Genomic DNA, 13,472 nt, shown 5'->3' on the forward strand with positions numbered 1-13,472 from the left:
TGATGGAAGAAGAGGAGCCATTCAGAGAAAACAAAGATGGAAGATCCAGAACCCCAGAGGGAACACCTGAGGGATGTGGAGCCCAGTTCAGCTCAGTAGAGTGTGCTCGGGGCTGGGATCAATACAGCAGCGAGGTCCTGAGAGCCTGTTATATGTGGGCAGTTAGATGGCAGCTGGGTGCTATTTTAATAGAATGCTAGGGTGATTACAGAGCATAGAGGCGACAGATGTGGACAGCAGGAAGCTAATTCTGAGCCTCACCATGATCCTGAACTGTCTTCATGAAGTCATCTTTGACTTCAGCTGGTCTTTATCATTTATCTCTGTCTTATTAGGGTGAAAGGAAGCAAGCTCAGATAATGTGATATGCCTTGCGCAGTAGAGCGAGACTGCCTACCTGCAGAGTCAGTGAATGAATTGAAGACCTCAAGAGTCTTCAGAAAGTCCTCATGGCTTGGGACAACTGGGTGGCTCAATTGGTGATCTAACAAAGTCTCTTGACTTTGGCTTAGGTTGTGATCTCAGGGTCTTGGGATCGAGCCCCACTTTGGGCTCCTCTTTCAGCCGGGAGTCTGCTTCTCCCTCGCCCTCTGCCCCTCCCCTCTGCTTATGCACTCTCGGTCTCTCTCAAATAAATAAATAAAATCTTAAAATAAATAAATCTCAAATAAATAAAAACTTATAAAAAAAAAAAAAAGAAAAGTCCTCATGCTGACCCCTGCTGATGTCATCCTTTGCTTGTTAGCAGATGAGACTCTGCTCTCTGCTGACGTGGGCCCTCACCCCTCCCTGAGAGCATGTATACAGTGTCATGGCCCTGGGCCACACACCTGTCTTCCTACAAGCACTCACCCTGCAGACTTACTAGTGTATGCTATACTGCTTGTCTTTGGGACAAATACTTAGTTTTACTGGAAATCTTACGATTTTGAAAACAGCTTTATTAAACTATTTTCCATCACAGGCAGCCCTCAACAACAGTCTTGTTTAACTGAAGCCAGTTCCGTCCTTTAATGGTTCCAGTGATATTAAGGGTCAACCCACTTTGTACTACCTGGCCTGACTTTAGCTTTCAGTTCACTCTTCTCCCCAATGCCTCTGCACTTCTCTTCCATTTGACTGAGACCTAGAACCCTTTGCTCTTCCTTTTAATGTCTTCATCAGCCCCCCTGCTGCTTTGCTTTCTTCCCTATCCAGCCTGCGCCCCCTGGCTTATTTCATACTCCCTTCCCTCTTGTGCTTCTGTCCTACCTGTGTAGTGAAGCTGCTAACCCTGGCTCTCCCCAGCCTTTCCCAGCCAGCTCTGGCTGCTTCAGACCTTCCACAGCCATGCTGACAGATCCCACCCCTCATTAGCCTCCACTGAGCCATTACTGCTGCCTACAAATCCTTGTAGGTATCCTTCAACTTGGGAGTTTTTCCTCAACAGGTGTTTTGCATTTTCCTTGTTTTTGTAGTCCCCTCCATGGCCCATGAATGTTAATTGATTCTGAATCTTAGCATAAAGCAAACTTAAAGGCAGTATGTTAAAATACATATGTTTCAATGGACAGTCACAGTTTATCATTTAAACTGTGTTTATCATTTAAAGTTCAATGAAGTTCATACAAACTTAGCTTATATACAGTAGCCCCATGAAAACTCCACATCGAATAGTAAGATGATGAAGCCTCCGAAATGTTTCCTTTTTTAAAATATTTATTTAATTGACAGAGAAATCACAAGTAGGCAGAAGTAGGCAGAGAGGCAGGCAGAGAGAAAGGGAGAGGCAGGCTCCCTGTTGAGCAGAGAGCCCTATGTGGGGCTCGATCCCAAGACCCCAGGATCATGACCTGAGCTGAAGGCAGAGGCTCAACCCACTGAGCCACCCAGGCGTCCCTCCAAAATGTTTTCTATACTACATATCCTATATATGGATGCACACGCAAGTTTATTGTCTTGGACATACTACTCTCTTCTGTTTTTCACAAAGCTGTGACCTCCTCAGCATTTATTTTCAGAATTTACTTCTACAGTTTCAAGTTGCCTCGAAACCTTAATAGAAACTACAAAGAGGGAAGGCAGTGTGTTTTAGCCAGGGCTCTTAGGTGCAAGCAAAGGACTCCGGCTGTGTTTAGCAGGAGAGAAATATAGGAAAAGGAAGTTGAGAAGAACTCTACAATACAGAGGACAATCTAATTTTTAAGCAGGGAATGGATATGAATAAACTTCTTCAAGGAAGACCTATAGACAGCCAATAAACACTTGAAAAGATGCTCCATATCACTGGTCACAAACAGTATGTGTGTGTTGTGTTGTTTTTAACCATTTAAGACTAAGCTGCATAGAGGCTATCCTTTACCCTTAAACTCTTCATGGTACGTTTCTTAAAAACAACACATTTTCTTACATATCCACAGTGTAGTTCTCAAAGTCAGGCTATTATCACTGATACAACATTGTTATCTATGGAAGTGATTCAGATTTTGCCAGTTGTTCCAGTAATACCCTGTTTAGCAGAAGAGAATTTGAGATCATGCCTCTTATTCTGTTGCCATTTCCCTTTAGCCTCTTTCATATAGACTCATGGTCTTTTGCTTTTTGTTTTTGTCTTTCAAGACCTTGACATTTTCTTTGATCTATATCGGCCAGTTATTTTGTAGAATGTTCTTCAGTTGAGTTTGTAGGTTCAGGTAATACATTTTTGCAAGAATACCATAGAAATGATGCTCTGTTCTTTTCACTGGACTAGATCAGGAAGTATATGAAGTTTGTCCCATTACTGGTCTTTAACTTTGATCATGTGGTTAAGATTGTATCTGCCAAGTTTGCCCCTGTAGAGTTACCATTTTTCCCTCTGTAATTAATCTATTTACAGGGAGATACCTTTAGACCACATACATATTTCTGTAAAACTTTTACTCACTAATATTGGTATCCATTATTACCGTAATGGCTGCCACATTCCATTGTTTCTTCTACAGTTATTAGTTGTTGACTTTCTGTGGATTTTCTTTTCCCCTGTTTATTTATTTATATCACTTTAGATTCATAGATTATTTATTCTTTGGCTTATAATCTATTACTGTAGTTATTGTTGTTCAGATTATCCTGACATGTCCTCTTTTGAACCCTCCCTTACTTTCTGGCACAAGAGATTCTGGATTCATTTTGTACTTGACCTGTCCCAGATCTGGAATCAGCCATTTTTCCAAGGAAGCTAATTTATGTTTTAAGTAGAAGAAGGCATCTTGTATCTTATGCTGACTTTCCAAAGTAGTATTGGCAGATGAAACATAGAAATTCCTTTAAAAATGTTACTCATCCTTTAAGATTAATTCATTCATTCATGAAGTTTCCTTTCTGTGCTTGGAGTGAAAGACTTCCCATATAAATGAAACTTAGTTCCAGTTCACATTTTAAAAACAAAGTTGAAGTAATTATTAAAGGTAACTACATGCTATACATGTTCCAAGATGAGCTAGAAACCTGGGAATTAGAAGGAAATTTGAGAAAAGAGTAAGGCTTGAATACGTAGAAGGAATCTAAGAAGACATTCGGTTCATGGGTACACCATGAGCAAAGGTGTGACACTGGGAATAGGCATGTCTTATCAGGGAATTTTGAGGAACCTAACTGGGTGATGGAGATAATAATATTGGTGATTAGTGGCTAGGTACCATTTATTGGGAACTTTAACTTTTTTTTTTCTGTGATGCTTGATTAAAAGGCATAGAATGACTCCACAGCTTTTTATCCAAAACAATGTGTTTTAGTTTAAAAGTGGTGATTTAGGGCCATATATTATCATTAACTATCAGACATGGTAATACTTGCTGAATCATAGCACTTGTTATCTATTTGGTAACAGATATTTAATCATTTTAGATATATCGGGAAATAGGAAGTTATTTTGCTTTGATATGCTCTATCCACCCCATTACTAGTTTCACATCAAATCTTGGAATTGAGATCCAGATTCCTGATTGATTTGATTGATTTGATTGATTTGAAATGTCTGGCTCTCACTGGCATTGGGGTTGATAAATTTATTTCCAAGTGTGGCTTTTGATTCTTTTTGTGCTATTGAAGTTCACAGTCCCATCCCTATCTTGAAAAAAATACGTCATTTTCAACTTCAGCTATGTGTAAAGAAGAAATCACTAGAAACTAAGGACTTAGCTTTCAAGATCTTAAAATCACCAGATCCTGTGACAAAGACATCTTTGCCATATGCTGGGAGATAAACTGGAGTGCGGGCGTGTGGAAAGTGCCTAGGCCCAAACATTCCACAGGAAGTGAGAATGAGTATTCCTGAGTAGATGTTTTGCCATTTCATTAATTCTTACAATTCAGCGTAGTTCCATCTTAACCAGACTGTCCTTCTAATTTGTGGGTAACAGGTTTGTTATCTCTCTAGTTACTTACTGTCTCTTCAGGCTTTCTGAACTGGCTGGAATCCTAGAGGTTCCATCTAAGAAATAAACCTCCTTCAGTCCATAGGAGACTGAATGAATTTTGTTCATTTGTTTGTTAATAAGTTAATATATGGACTTCCTAATTAAAATCTGTTGGAAGAAATTATTATACAAAGTCATGTATTAATCATATAATGTGTTGGGATAGTGCTGGGCGACTGTCATAATTTCTCCTGCTACAGTTTATAAAAAGGGAAAGAAAGTCGGTTCTTTTTGTTGGGAAAGAAGATTTCACGTTATCTGTATTTGCAGGCTTTCTGGCTCACATGCTGGAGGAATTCTTGCTGCGGGGGTGTTTTCGTTTTCTCGTCTAACATGGCAGTGGTCCATTGCAGCCGAGGTTTTTAGCTTAAACAATCTGTTTGTGGGGCTGCTTATGGCTCTTACTGTACATTTTGAAGAGGCAGCAACTGCAAAAGAAAGATCAAAGGTAACCTATTTTGATCAAAGTGAAATCACTTTTTGTTTTAATTTTTAGACAGATGCTGTATTTCTTTTTAACTTTGGGTGCTGTTTATCTGTCCTGATTACCGTCAAGGTAATCTGGGCGCATTGAGAGAGAAAATATTCTGAGTTCTTTTACTGTGAACCATGATAGCCTTTATAAAGCATGGGGCTTTTTTTTTTTTTTCCCTCTTCTCCCAGAGTTCAGAAGTTTCGTGTGTGTGTGTGTGTGTGCGTGTGTGTGTGTGTTAGTAAGATGCCAAATTTTATTTAGATTGACCACCTTAAATTATATACCATTATGGTATATAATATACTCTCTAATTGCAAAAAAAGACCAAATTTGTACTTTATTTTTTAACTATCAAATGTATAAATGAAGTAGTTCGGAAGAGATTCCAGTGAATTATAAAGCAAACACTAATATCAAGATCATTAAAAATGTGAGGGAACCCTGTCTTCTAAGAGCTTACAGTCTGTACAATGGGAGGTATCAAACTGTCTTAATAAAGACGGCCTTTTGTTGTTAAAGAATATACAAATGGAAGAACACCATGGTTCCCATAGATGGATCTATGCTGCTATTAAAGTTCATTTTTGGTCTAAAGTAAACTTTCTTCTGATTATGAGAATTGCACATGTTCAAAGAGAGCAAAAACATCCGTAACCTGGTTTTTAAATCGAAAGTGTTCTATTTTATTTATGTAATTTAATAGGAGAAAAAGTAAAATGGAAAGAATGCCCGAGTTTTAGTTATAGACTTTAATAGGAATTACACAATATCCTATTACTGGTAGGACTTACCTAGTTATCACGCAGGACTTTCTAAAACTTACTTTGAAGACAGTCCTATTAGGTCAAACTGCAATGATGTGATGAGAATGGACAATATTATAAAAAAAATAGCAGTGCTAAATATTAGTGTCTGTAGAAGCGAGACTGTGTCTGAAGTTGACTTCAGTCTGACCTATGGTACAAATGCTTGGTTCTCATATAAAGAATAACTTTTTACTGTTGTGCTTACTTAAGAGTTTTAGATAAATTTTTAACTTAGATTTTTTTTTTTTTCAGATAGCTAAAATTGGTGCTTTCTGCTGTGGCCTTAGCTTATGTAATCAGCATACAATAGTACTCTATATTTTGTGCATAATACCATGGATTCTCTTCCGACTTTTAAAAGAGAAGGTAGGTTTTTGGATGTTTTTAATGAAAATTCACAATATTTTGTTAAGGCCTGATATTTATGGCATAAAATGCGGGGTTTTCAATTTTTTTTTTTTTTTTAGTTTTATATAAAGTGTAAATGACCCGAGGCTCTAACAACATTGACTGAAAAAAAAACAGGATTTACAAAAATTATGCAGTATTGATTGCAGTGACAGCTGGTCTGATTCATAATTTTCTTACTGATTCTGAGCAGCACCTTGATAATAATAGGCTAAAAGGAGTGAAAACGAAATAACAGATTTCCTTGATTGTGTTATTGTATGTCCTAAAACAAAGGATAGTGTATGAATGAGAGTTTATTCATTTATCCCACTGTCTGTTGAGGGCCCGATCAATGCCGATCTAGATGCTAGAGATTGAGCTCTCCCGACTAAACAGACATCATCACTGCTCTCATGAACCAAGTAACAAAATCTCTGGAAAATCACAACCCTGTTTTCTCCTAACAGATTTCTCTAGAATAAAAATGATTTATTATAGTTTTCCTTTTCCCTCAAAGGAAAAAATGATTATTGATTGAAATGGTGGTGTAAAGCAATGTAAGAAAATTACTGTACTGTGTAAGTCATTGTGAGATGGACCGAAGAAGCAGGGAGCTGAGTTAGACATGAGGTTTTGGAAAGACAGAAGCCCTTTATTCTGTCAGTCTTGCTCCGAGAGGTTAAAACAATCTTAAATACAAAGCCAGTACTGGAGTCATTTTACTTATTATTTCTTTGTATTGTTTGTATTATTATACCTCACAAACACATTATTATGTGTTTGTTTCTCATTTCATTCTTTGCTGCTATAGTCAGAACTATATTAGAAAACACAGGTTTAGTAAAATGATTATACAGAAATAGGGAAATTATGACAAAACTTTAGGTGATTGTATTTACTGTACTCGAATATATTTTGTTTTTAGCTTCTGGCAACAAAACATAAAGGATAATATGGAGGTTATAAAATTCTTTTTTATTTATTTATTTATTTATTTATTTAAAGATTTTATTTATTTATTTGACAGAGAGAAATCACAAGTAGTTGGAGAGGCAGGCAGAGAGAGAGAGAGGGAAGCAGGCTCTCGCTGAGCAGAGAGCCCGATGCGGGACTCGATCCCAGGACTCTGAGATCATGACCTGAGCCGAAGGCAGCGGCTTAACCCACTGAGCCACCCAGGCGCCCTGGAGGTTATAAAATTCTTACTACGTGTTAGAAAAAATGGAAATAACAATTGACAGGGAAGATCAGCTTTTTCTTGGAACTGAGTACTGTGAAGTCAGTCACGTCCAACCTTACATGAGGAATACCCAGCAGCATAACAGGTCGTGTCTAACAGTGGTTTTGTAGAATATACAGAAGGTTCTTTATCTGGTCTTTTATTATATAAACCCTTGATTTTAAATAATGGAGATATAACTTAAACTGTAATTCAGTGAAGACTTTCCCATAGATTGCAAACCTAAAGAGGCCCAAATACTTTTCTTGTGGATTGACGGATGGGTAGATGGGGATGCATTCACATCCTGCTGTGAGTTAGCTTAGCTGGCCTTTTTAATTTTTTTTATTTTTATTCAGTCTTCATTTCTTTCTCTCCTTTTTTTTTTTTTTGGCCAGCTTATTGATATACAGTTGACATATAACATTGTATAAGTTTAAGGTGTACAACATGACGGTTTGATATATGGAGAGATGGTAAAATGATCACTACAGTGAGGTTAGTTAACACATCTGTTGCCTCACATAGGTACGCTTGTGTGTATTGAGAACTTCTTCTAAGATCTACTCTTTTAGCATCTTTCAAATATCTGGTACAGTACGGTAGTCCCCATACTGTACATTACATTCCCCAGAATTTATTCATGTTATAACTGGAAGTTTGCAGACTTTGACCACTTTTTACCCATTTCCCTCGCTCCCTACTCCACGCCTCTAGTGATCACCAATCAGCTCTGTGTTTCTGGGAGTTCCATTTCTTTCAGTTCCACTGTAGGTAAGGTCATACAGTATTTGTCTTTTTCTATCTGACTCATTTCATTTAGCATAATACCCTCAAGTTTTATCCATGTTGTTGCAAATGGCAGGATTTTCTTTTTGTGTCTGAATAATACTCCAGTGTGTGTGTGTGTGTGTGTGTGTGTGTGTGTGTGTGTGTGTGTCTCTTTTCTATGTCTTCTCTTAGGAGTTTGATGTTTTCAGGTCTTACAATCAAGTCTAATCCATTTTGAGTTAATTTTTTATGCAGTGTAAGACAGTGGTCCATTTTCATTCTTTTGCATGGGACTGTCCAGTTTTTCTAACACCATTTTTTGTTTTCTGCTTGAATATTTTTGCCTCTTTGCCATAAATTAATTAACCATATATGCATGGGTTTATTTCTGGGCTCTTATGTTCCAGTGATTTATGTATCTGTGGTTTTTTTTTTTTTAAGATTTTATTTATTTATTTGACAGACAGAGATCACAAGTAGGCAGAGAGGCAGGCAGAGAGAGAGGAGGAAGCAGGCTCCCCACTGAGCAGAGAACCAGATGCGGGGCTTGATCCCAGGACACTGGGATCATGACCCGAGCCGAAGGCAGAGGCTTTACCCCACTGAGCCACCCAGGCACCCCTATGTATCTGTTTTAATGCCAATATCATACTGTTTTGAATACTGTAGCTTTGTAGGATAGTTTGAAATCAGGAAGCATGGTGCTGCGGCTTTGTTGTTCTTTTTAAAAATCGCTTGGACTATTTGGGATCTTTTGTAGTTTCATACAAATGGATTGTTTGTTCTATCTCTAAGATGACTGTGGAATTTTGTTAGAGATTGCATTGAATCTATAGATTGCTTTGGCTGTTTTAACAATACTAATTCTAACAATCCATGAGCGTGGAATATTTTTCCATTTATTTATATCTTCTTCAATTTCTGTAATCAGTGTCTTATAGCTTTCAGTGTATAGGTCTTTCACTTCCTTGGTTAAATTTATTTATAGCTATTTTATTCCTTCTGATGTACTTATAAACAGAATTGGTTTAATTTCTCTCTGATAGTTCATTGCTAGTGTGTAAAAAAGTCAACAGCACCTGGGTGGCTCTAGTGGGTTAAAGCCTCTGCCTTTGGCTCAGGTCATGATCTCAGGGTCCTGGAATTGAGCCTTGCATCAGGCTCTCTGCTCAGTGGGGAGCCTGCTTCCTCCTCTCTCTCTGCCTGCCTCTCTGCCTACTTGTGATCTCTGTCAAATAAATAAAATCTAAAAAAAAAAAAGCAACAGTTGTTTTTTTTTTATATCAATTTTGTACCCAACAACTTTACTGGATTCAGTTAGTCGTTCGAACAGTTTTTTGGTGGAATCTTTAGGGTTTTCATTATATAAAATCATGTCATTTATAGATAGTGAAAATTTTGCTTCTTCCTTTCCAGTTGTATGCTTTTTATTTTTTTTTTTCTGCTCTGGCTAGGACTTCCAATACAATGTTGAGTGAATGGGCATCCTGGTCTTATTCCTGATCTTAGAGGAAAAGCAGCTTTTAGCTTCTCACTGTTGAATATGATGTTAGCTGTGGGCTTGTCACATATGGCCTTTCAATGGCCATATACCTACTTTGTTGAGAGTTTTTAATCATAAAAGAATTTTGTAAATTTATCTGCATTTATTGAGATGATCATATGATTTTTATCTTTCATTCTGTTAATGTGTATCATATTGATTAATTTGCTGATGTTGAACCACTTTGCATCCCTGGAATTAACTCCACTTAATTATGGTGTATAGTCCTTTTAATGTATTGGTGTATTGTCAAATTCATTCACTAATTTTTTTGAGGATTTTTTGAGGATTTTTGCATTTATGTTCATCAAGGATGTGAAGGATATGGCCTTTAATTTTTAAAAAATTTTTATTTATTATTTTTTTATTATTTATTATTTTATTTATTATGGGGTCCTTTTCTGGTTTTGATAGCAGGGTAACAGTGGCTTCATAAAACATATCTGGAAGCTTTCCCTATACTTTAGTTTCTTAAAAGAGTATAAGGAGGACGTATATTAAATCTTTAAATGTTTGGTCGAGTTCACCCGAGAGGCATCTGGTTCAGGAATTTTGTTGGGAGTTTTTAAGTTACTGATTCTGTCTCCTTACTAGTAATCAGTCTATTCAGATTTTTCTACTTCTTCATGATTCAGTCTTGGAAGATTATGTTTTTAGGAATTGATCTGTTTCTTCTAGATTGTTCAGTTTGTTGGTGTGTAATTATTCACATATTCACAGTAGTCTCTTATGAACCCTTGGCTTTCTTTGGTATCAATTGTAACTTCTCCTCTTTAATTTCTGATTTTATTTATTTGAGCCCTCTCTCTTTTTTTCTTAGTCTAGCTGGAGGTTTGTCAATTTTGTTAATCTTTTCAAAGAACCAGCTCTTAGTTTCATTGGCCTTTCCATTGTCTTTTTTTTTTTTTTTAAGATTTTTTATTTATTTATTTGACAGAGATCACAAGTAGGCAGAGAGACAGGCAGAGAGAGGGAGGGGGAAGCAGGCTCCCTGCTGAGCAGAGAGTCTGATGTGGGACTTGATCCCAGGACCCTCGGATCATGACCTGAGCGGGAGGCAGAGGCTTTAACCCACTGAGCCACCCAGGCGCCCCTCCATTGTCTTTTAAGTATCTACTTCATTTCTTTTCACTCTGATCTTTATTATTTCCTTTTTTCTACTAATTCGGGGCTTTGTTCATATTTTTCTAGTTCCTTTGGTGTAAATTAGATTGTTAATTTAAGATTTTTCTTTTTAACTGTCTCTACAAACTTGCCTCTTAGAACTGGTTTTGCTGTATCCCATTGATTTGGTGTGTTGTATTTATTTTCTTTTTCTTTCTTTCTTTTTTTTTTTTTTTGGTGTGTTGTATTTCCATTTTCGTTTGTCTCGAGGTATTTTTTAAATTTCTTTTTCGATGTCTTCATTGACATTGGTTGTTCAGTAGTATCTTGTTTCATCTTCACATATTTGTGATCTTTTCCTGTTTTCCTCTGGTAATTGATTTCTAGTTTCATATTGTGTTTAGAAAAGAAGCTTGATATGATTTCAGTCTTTAATTTACTAAGACATGTTTTGTGGCCTAATGTATGATCTATCCTGAGAATGTTCCATGTGCACCTGAGAAAAAAGAAGAAAGTGTATTCTGCTGCTTTTGGATAGAATGTTTATAGATACATAAGTATATGTATCTATATATATATATATATATCTCCATTACTCCATCTAATTTATTGTTTAAGGTTGATGTTGCCTTATTATTTTCTATCTGGCTGATCTATCCATTGATAAAAGTGAGGCATTAAAGTCCCCTAATATTATTTGTATTCCTGTCATTTTCTTCCTTTAGGTCTGTTTGTATTAGCTTTAAGCATTTAGGTGTTTCTCCATTGGGTACATAAATTGGGTACATAAATATTGATAAATATTATATCTTTTGCTGGATTGACCTCTTTATCATTCTGTAATACTTGTCTTTGTCATTATAACCTTCTTTTAAAATCTATTTTGTCTGATGTCACGGTCGTTAGCCATGCTTTCTTTTGGTTTCCATTTGCTCGAAACATCTTTCCATCCTTCGTTTTCAGTCCATGTATGTACTCATATCTGAAGTAAGTCTCTTACAGGCAGCAGATAAATGGGTCTTGTTTCTTTATCAGTTCAGCCACTTTCTGTCTTTTGATTAGAGAATTTAGCCTATTTACATTTAAAGAAATTGTTGGCTATGTATTTATTGCCATTTTATTGATTCTTTTAATCTGTTTTGTAATTCCTCACTGTTTCTTTCTTCTCTTGATTTCTTACCTTGCAGTTTGATTACTTTCTGTAGTGCTACACTTAGAGTCCTTTCTCATTATCATTTGTCCATCTACTATGGGTTTTGCTTTATGGTTACCGTAAATCTCATATATAATGGTCTGTGTGTATATATATAACAAGCTATTTTAAGTTGATAACAAGTTATGTTTGAATGCATTCTAAAACTATATTTTTATTCCTCTTGCCCTGTGGTTTATTGATGTCATACTTTACATCTTTTTATTTTGTGTATCCCAAACTAATTACTATATCTGTAGTTATTTTTACTACTTTTATCTTTTAACCTTCCTACTAGCTTTCTTTTTTTTTTTTTTAAGATTTATTTATTTGTGTGTGTGTGTGTGTGAGAGAGAGAAGTGGAGGGTCAGAGGGAGAAGCAGACTCCCTGCTGAGCAGGGAGCCTGATGAGGGACTCTATCCTGGGACTCCAAGATCATGACCTGAGCGAAGGCAGTCACTTAACCAACTGAGCCATTTAGACGCCCCACCTTCATACTAGCTTTATAAGTGATTAAACCACAACCATATGTTTACCTTTACCAGGGATATTTTTAAAATTTTTTTCTTTTTATAATTAATGCCCTTTCCTTTTAGCTTAAAAAATTCCTTTAACATTTCTTATAAGGCTAGTTTAGTGTCAGTGAACTCCTTTATCTTTATCTCTCTGAGTGATAACTTTGCCAGGTAGAGTATTCTTGTTTGGAAGTTTTTTCCTTTCAGTGCTTTGGATATATTATGCCATTCTCTCCTGACCTGCACAGTTTCTGCTGATAGCCTTATGGGGATTTCCTTTTATGTAACAAGTTGGTTTTTGTTTTGTTTTGTTTTTATCCTTAACTTTTGACATTTTAATTATGTATCTTGGAGTGGGTCTCTTTGGGTTCCTCTTCTTTTGGAATTCTGGGCTTCTTGGATCTGGTTGTCTGTTTCCTTACCCAGGTAAGGGAAGTTTTTGGCAATTGTTTCTTCAAATAAGTTTTTTGCCCCATTCTCTCTTCTATTTCTGGAACTCCAATAATACACGTTATTCTGCTTGATATTGTCCCGTAAATTTCTTTCTTTCTTTTTTTTTTTAAAGATTTTATTTATTTATCTGACAGAGAGAGAAAGATCACAAGTAGGCAGAAAGGCAGGCAGAGAGAGGGACGGAAGCAGGCTCCCCGCCGAGCAGAGAGCCTGATGCAGGGCTCGATCCCAGAACCCTGAGATCACGACCTGAGCCGAAGGCAGAGGCTTAACCCACTGAGCCACCCAGGTGCCCCTGTCCCGTAAATTTCTTAAGCTGTCTTCAGTTTTTAATTTTATTTCTTTCTGTTGCTTGGTTTGGATGAGTGTCATTACCCTGTGTTTTAGTTCATTTGATTCTGTCTGCTCCATTTAGTCTGCTGTTGAACTCCTCTAGTGTATTTTTCAGTTCAGTTATTGTATTCTTCAGTTCTGTGACTTCTGTTTGGTACTGTCTTATGTTTTCTCTGTCTTCATTGAAGTTCTTGCTGGGTTCCTCCATTCTTCTGTGGTGAGCATCTTTCT

General features: G+C 36.8%; 1 protein-coding gene across 1 annotated transcript in view; it reads left to right on the top strand.

The window, feature by feature from the left end:
• Positions 1–13,472, top strand: part of TMEM260 (transmembrane protein 260) — a 68,217-nt gene that overhangs the window by 17,920 nt on the left and 36,825 nt on the right. Inside the window, exons 4-5 of the mRNA XM_059373272.1 lie at positions 4,710–4,887; positions 5,973–6,086. Coding sequence (XP_059229255.1) covers positions 4,710–4,887; positions 5,973–6,086 — 292 coding nt within the window. The remainder of the gene's footprint in view (positions 1–4,709; positions 4,888–5,972; positions 6,087–13,472) is intronic.

Source organism: Mustela nigripes, chromosome 13, assembly GCF_022355385.1.
Source record: "Mustela nigripes isolate SB6536 chromosome 13, MUSNIG.SB6536, whole genome shotgun sequence".
NCBI classification, from domain to species: domain Eukaryota; kingdom Metazoa; phylum Chordata; class Mammalia; order Carnivora; family Mustelidae; genus Mustela; species Mustela nigripes.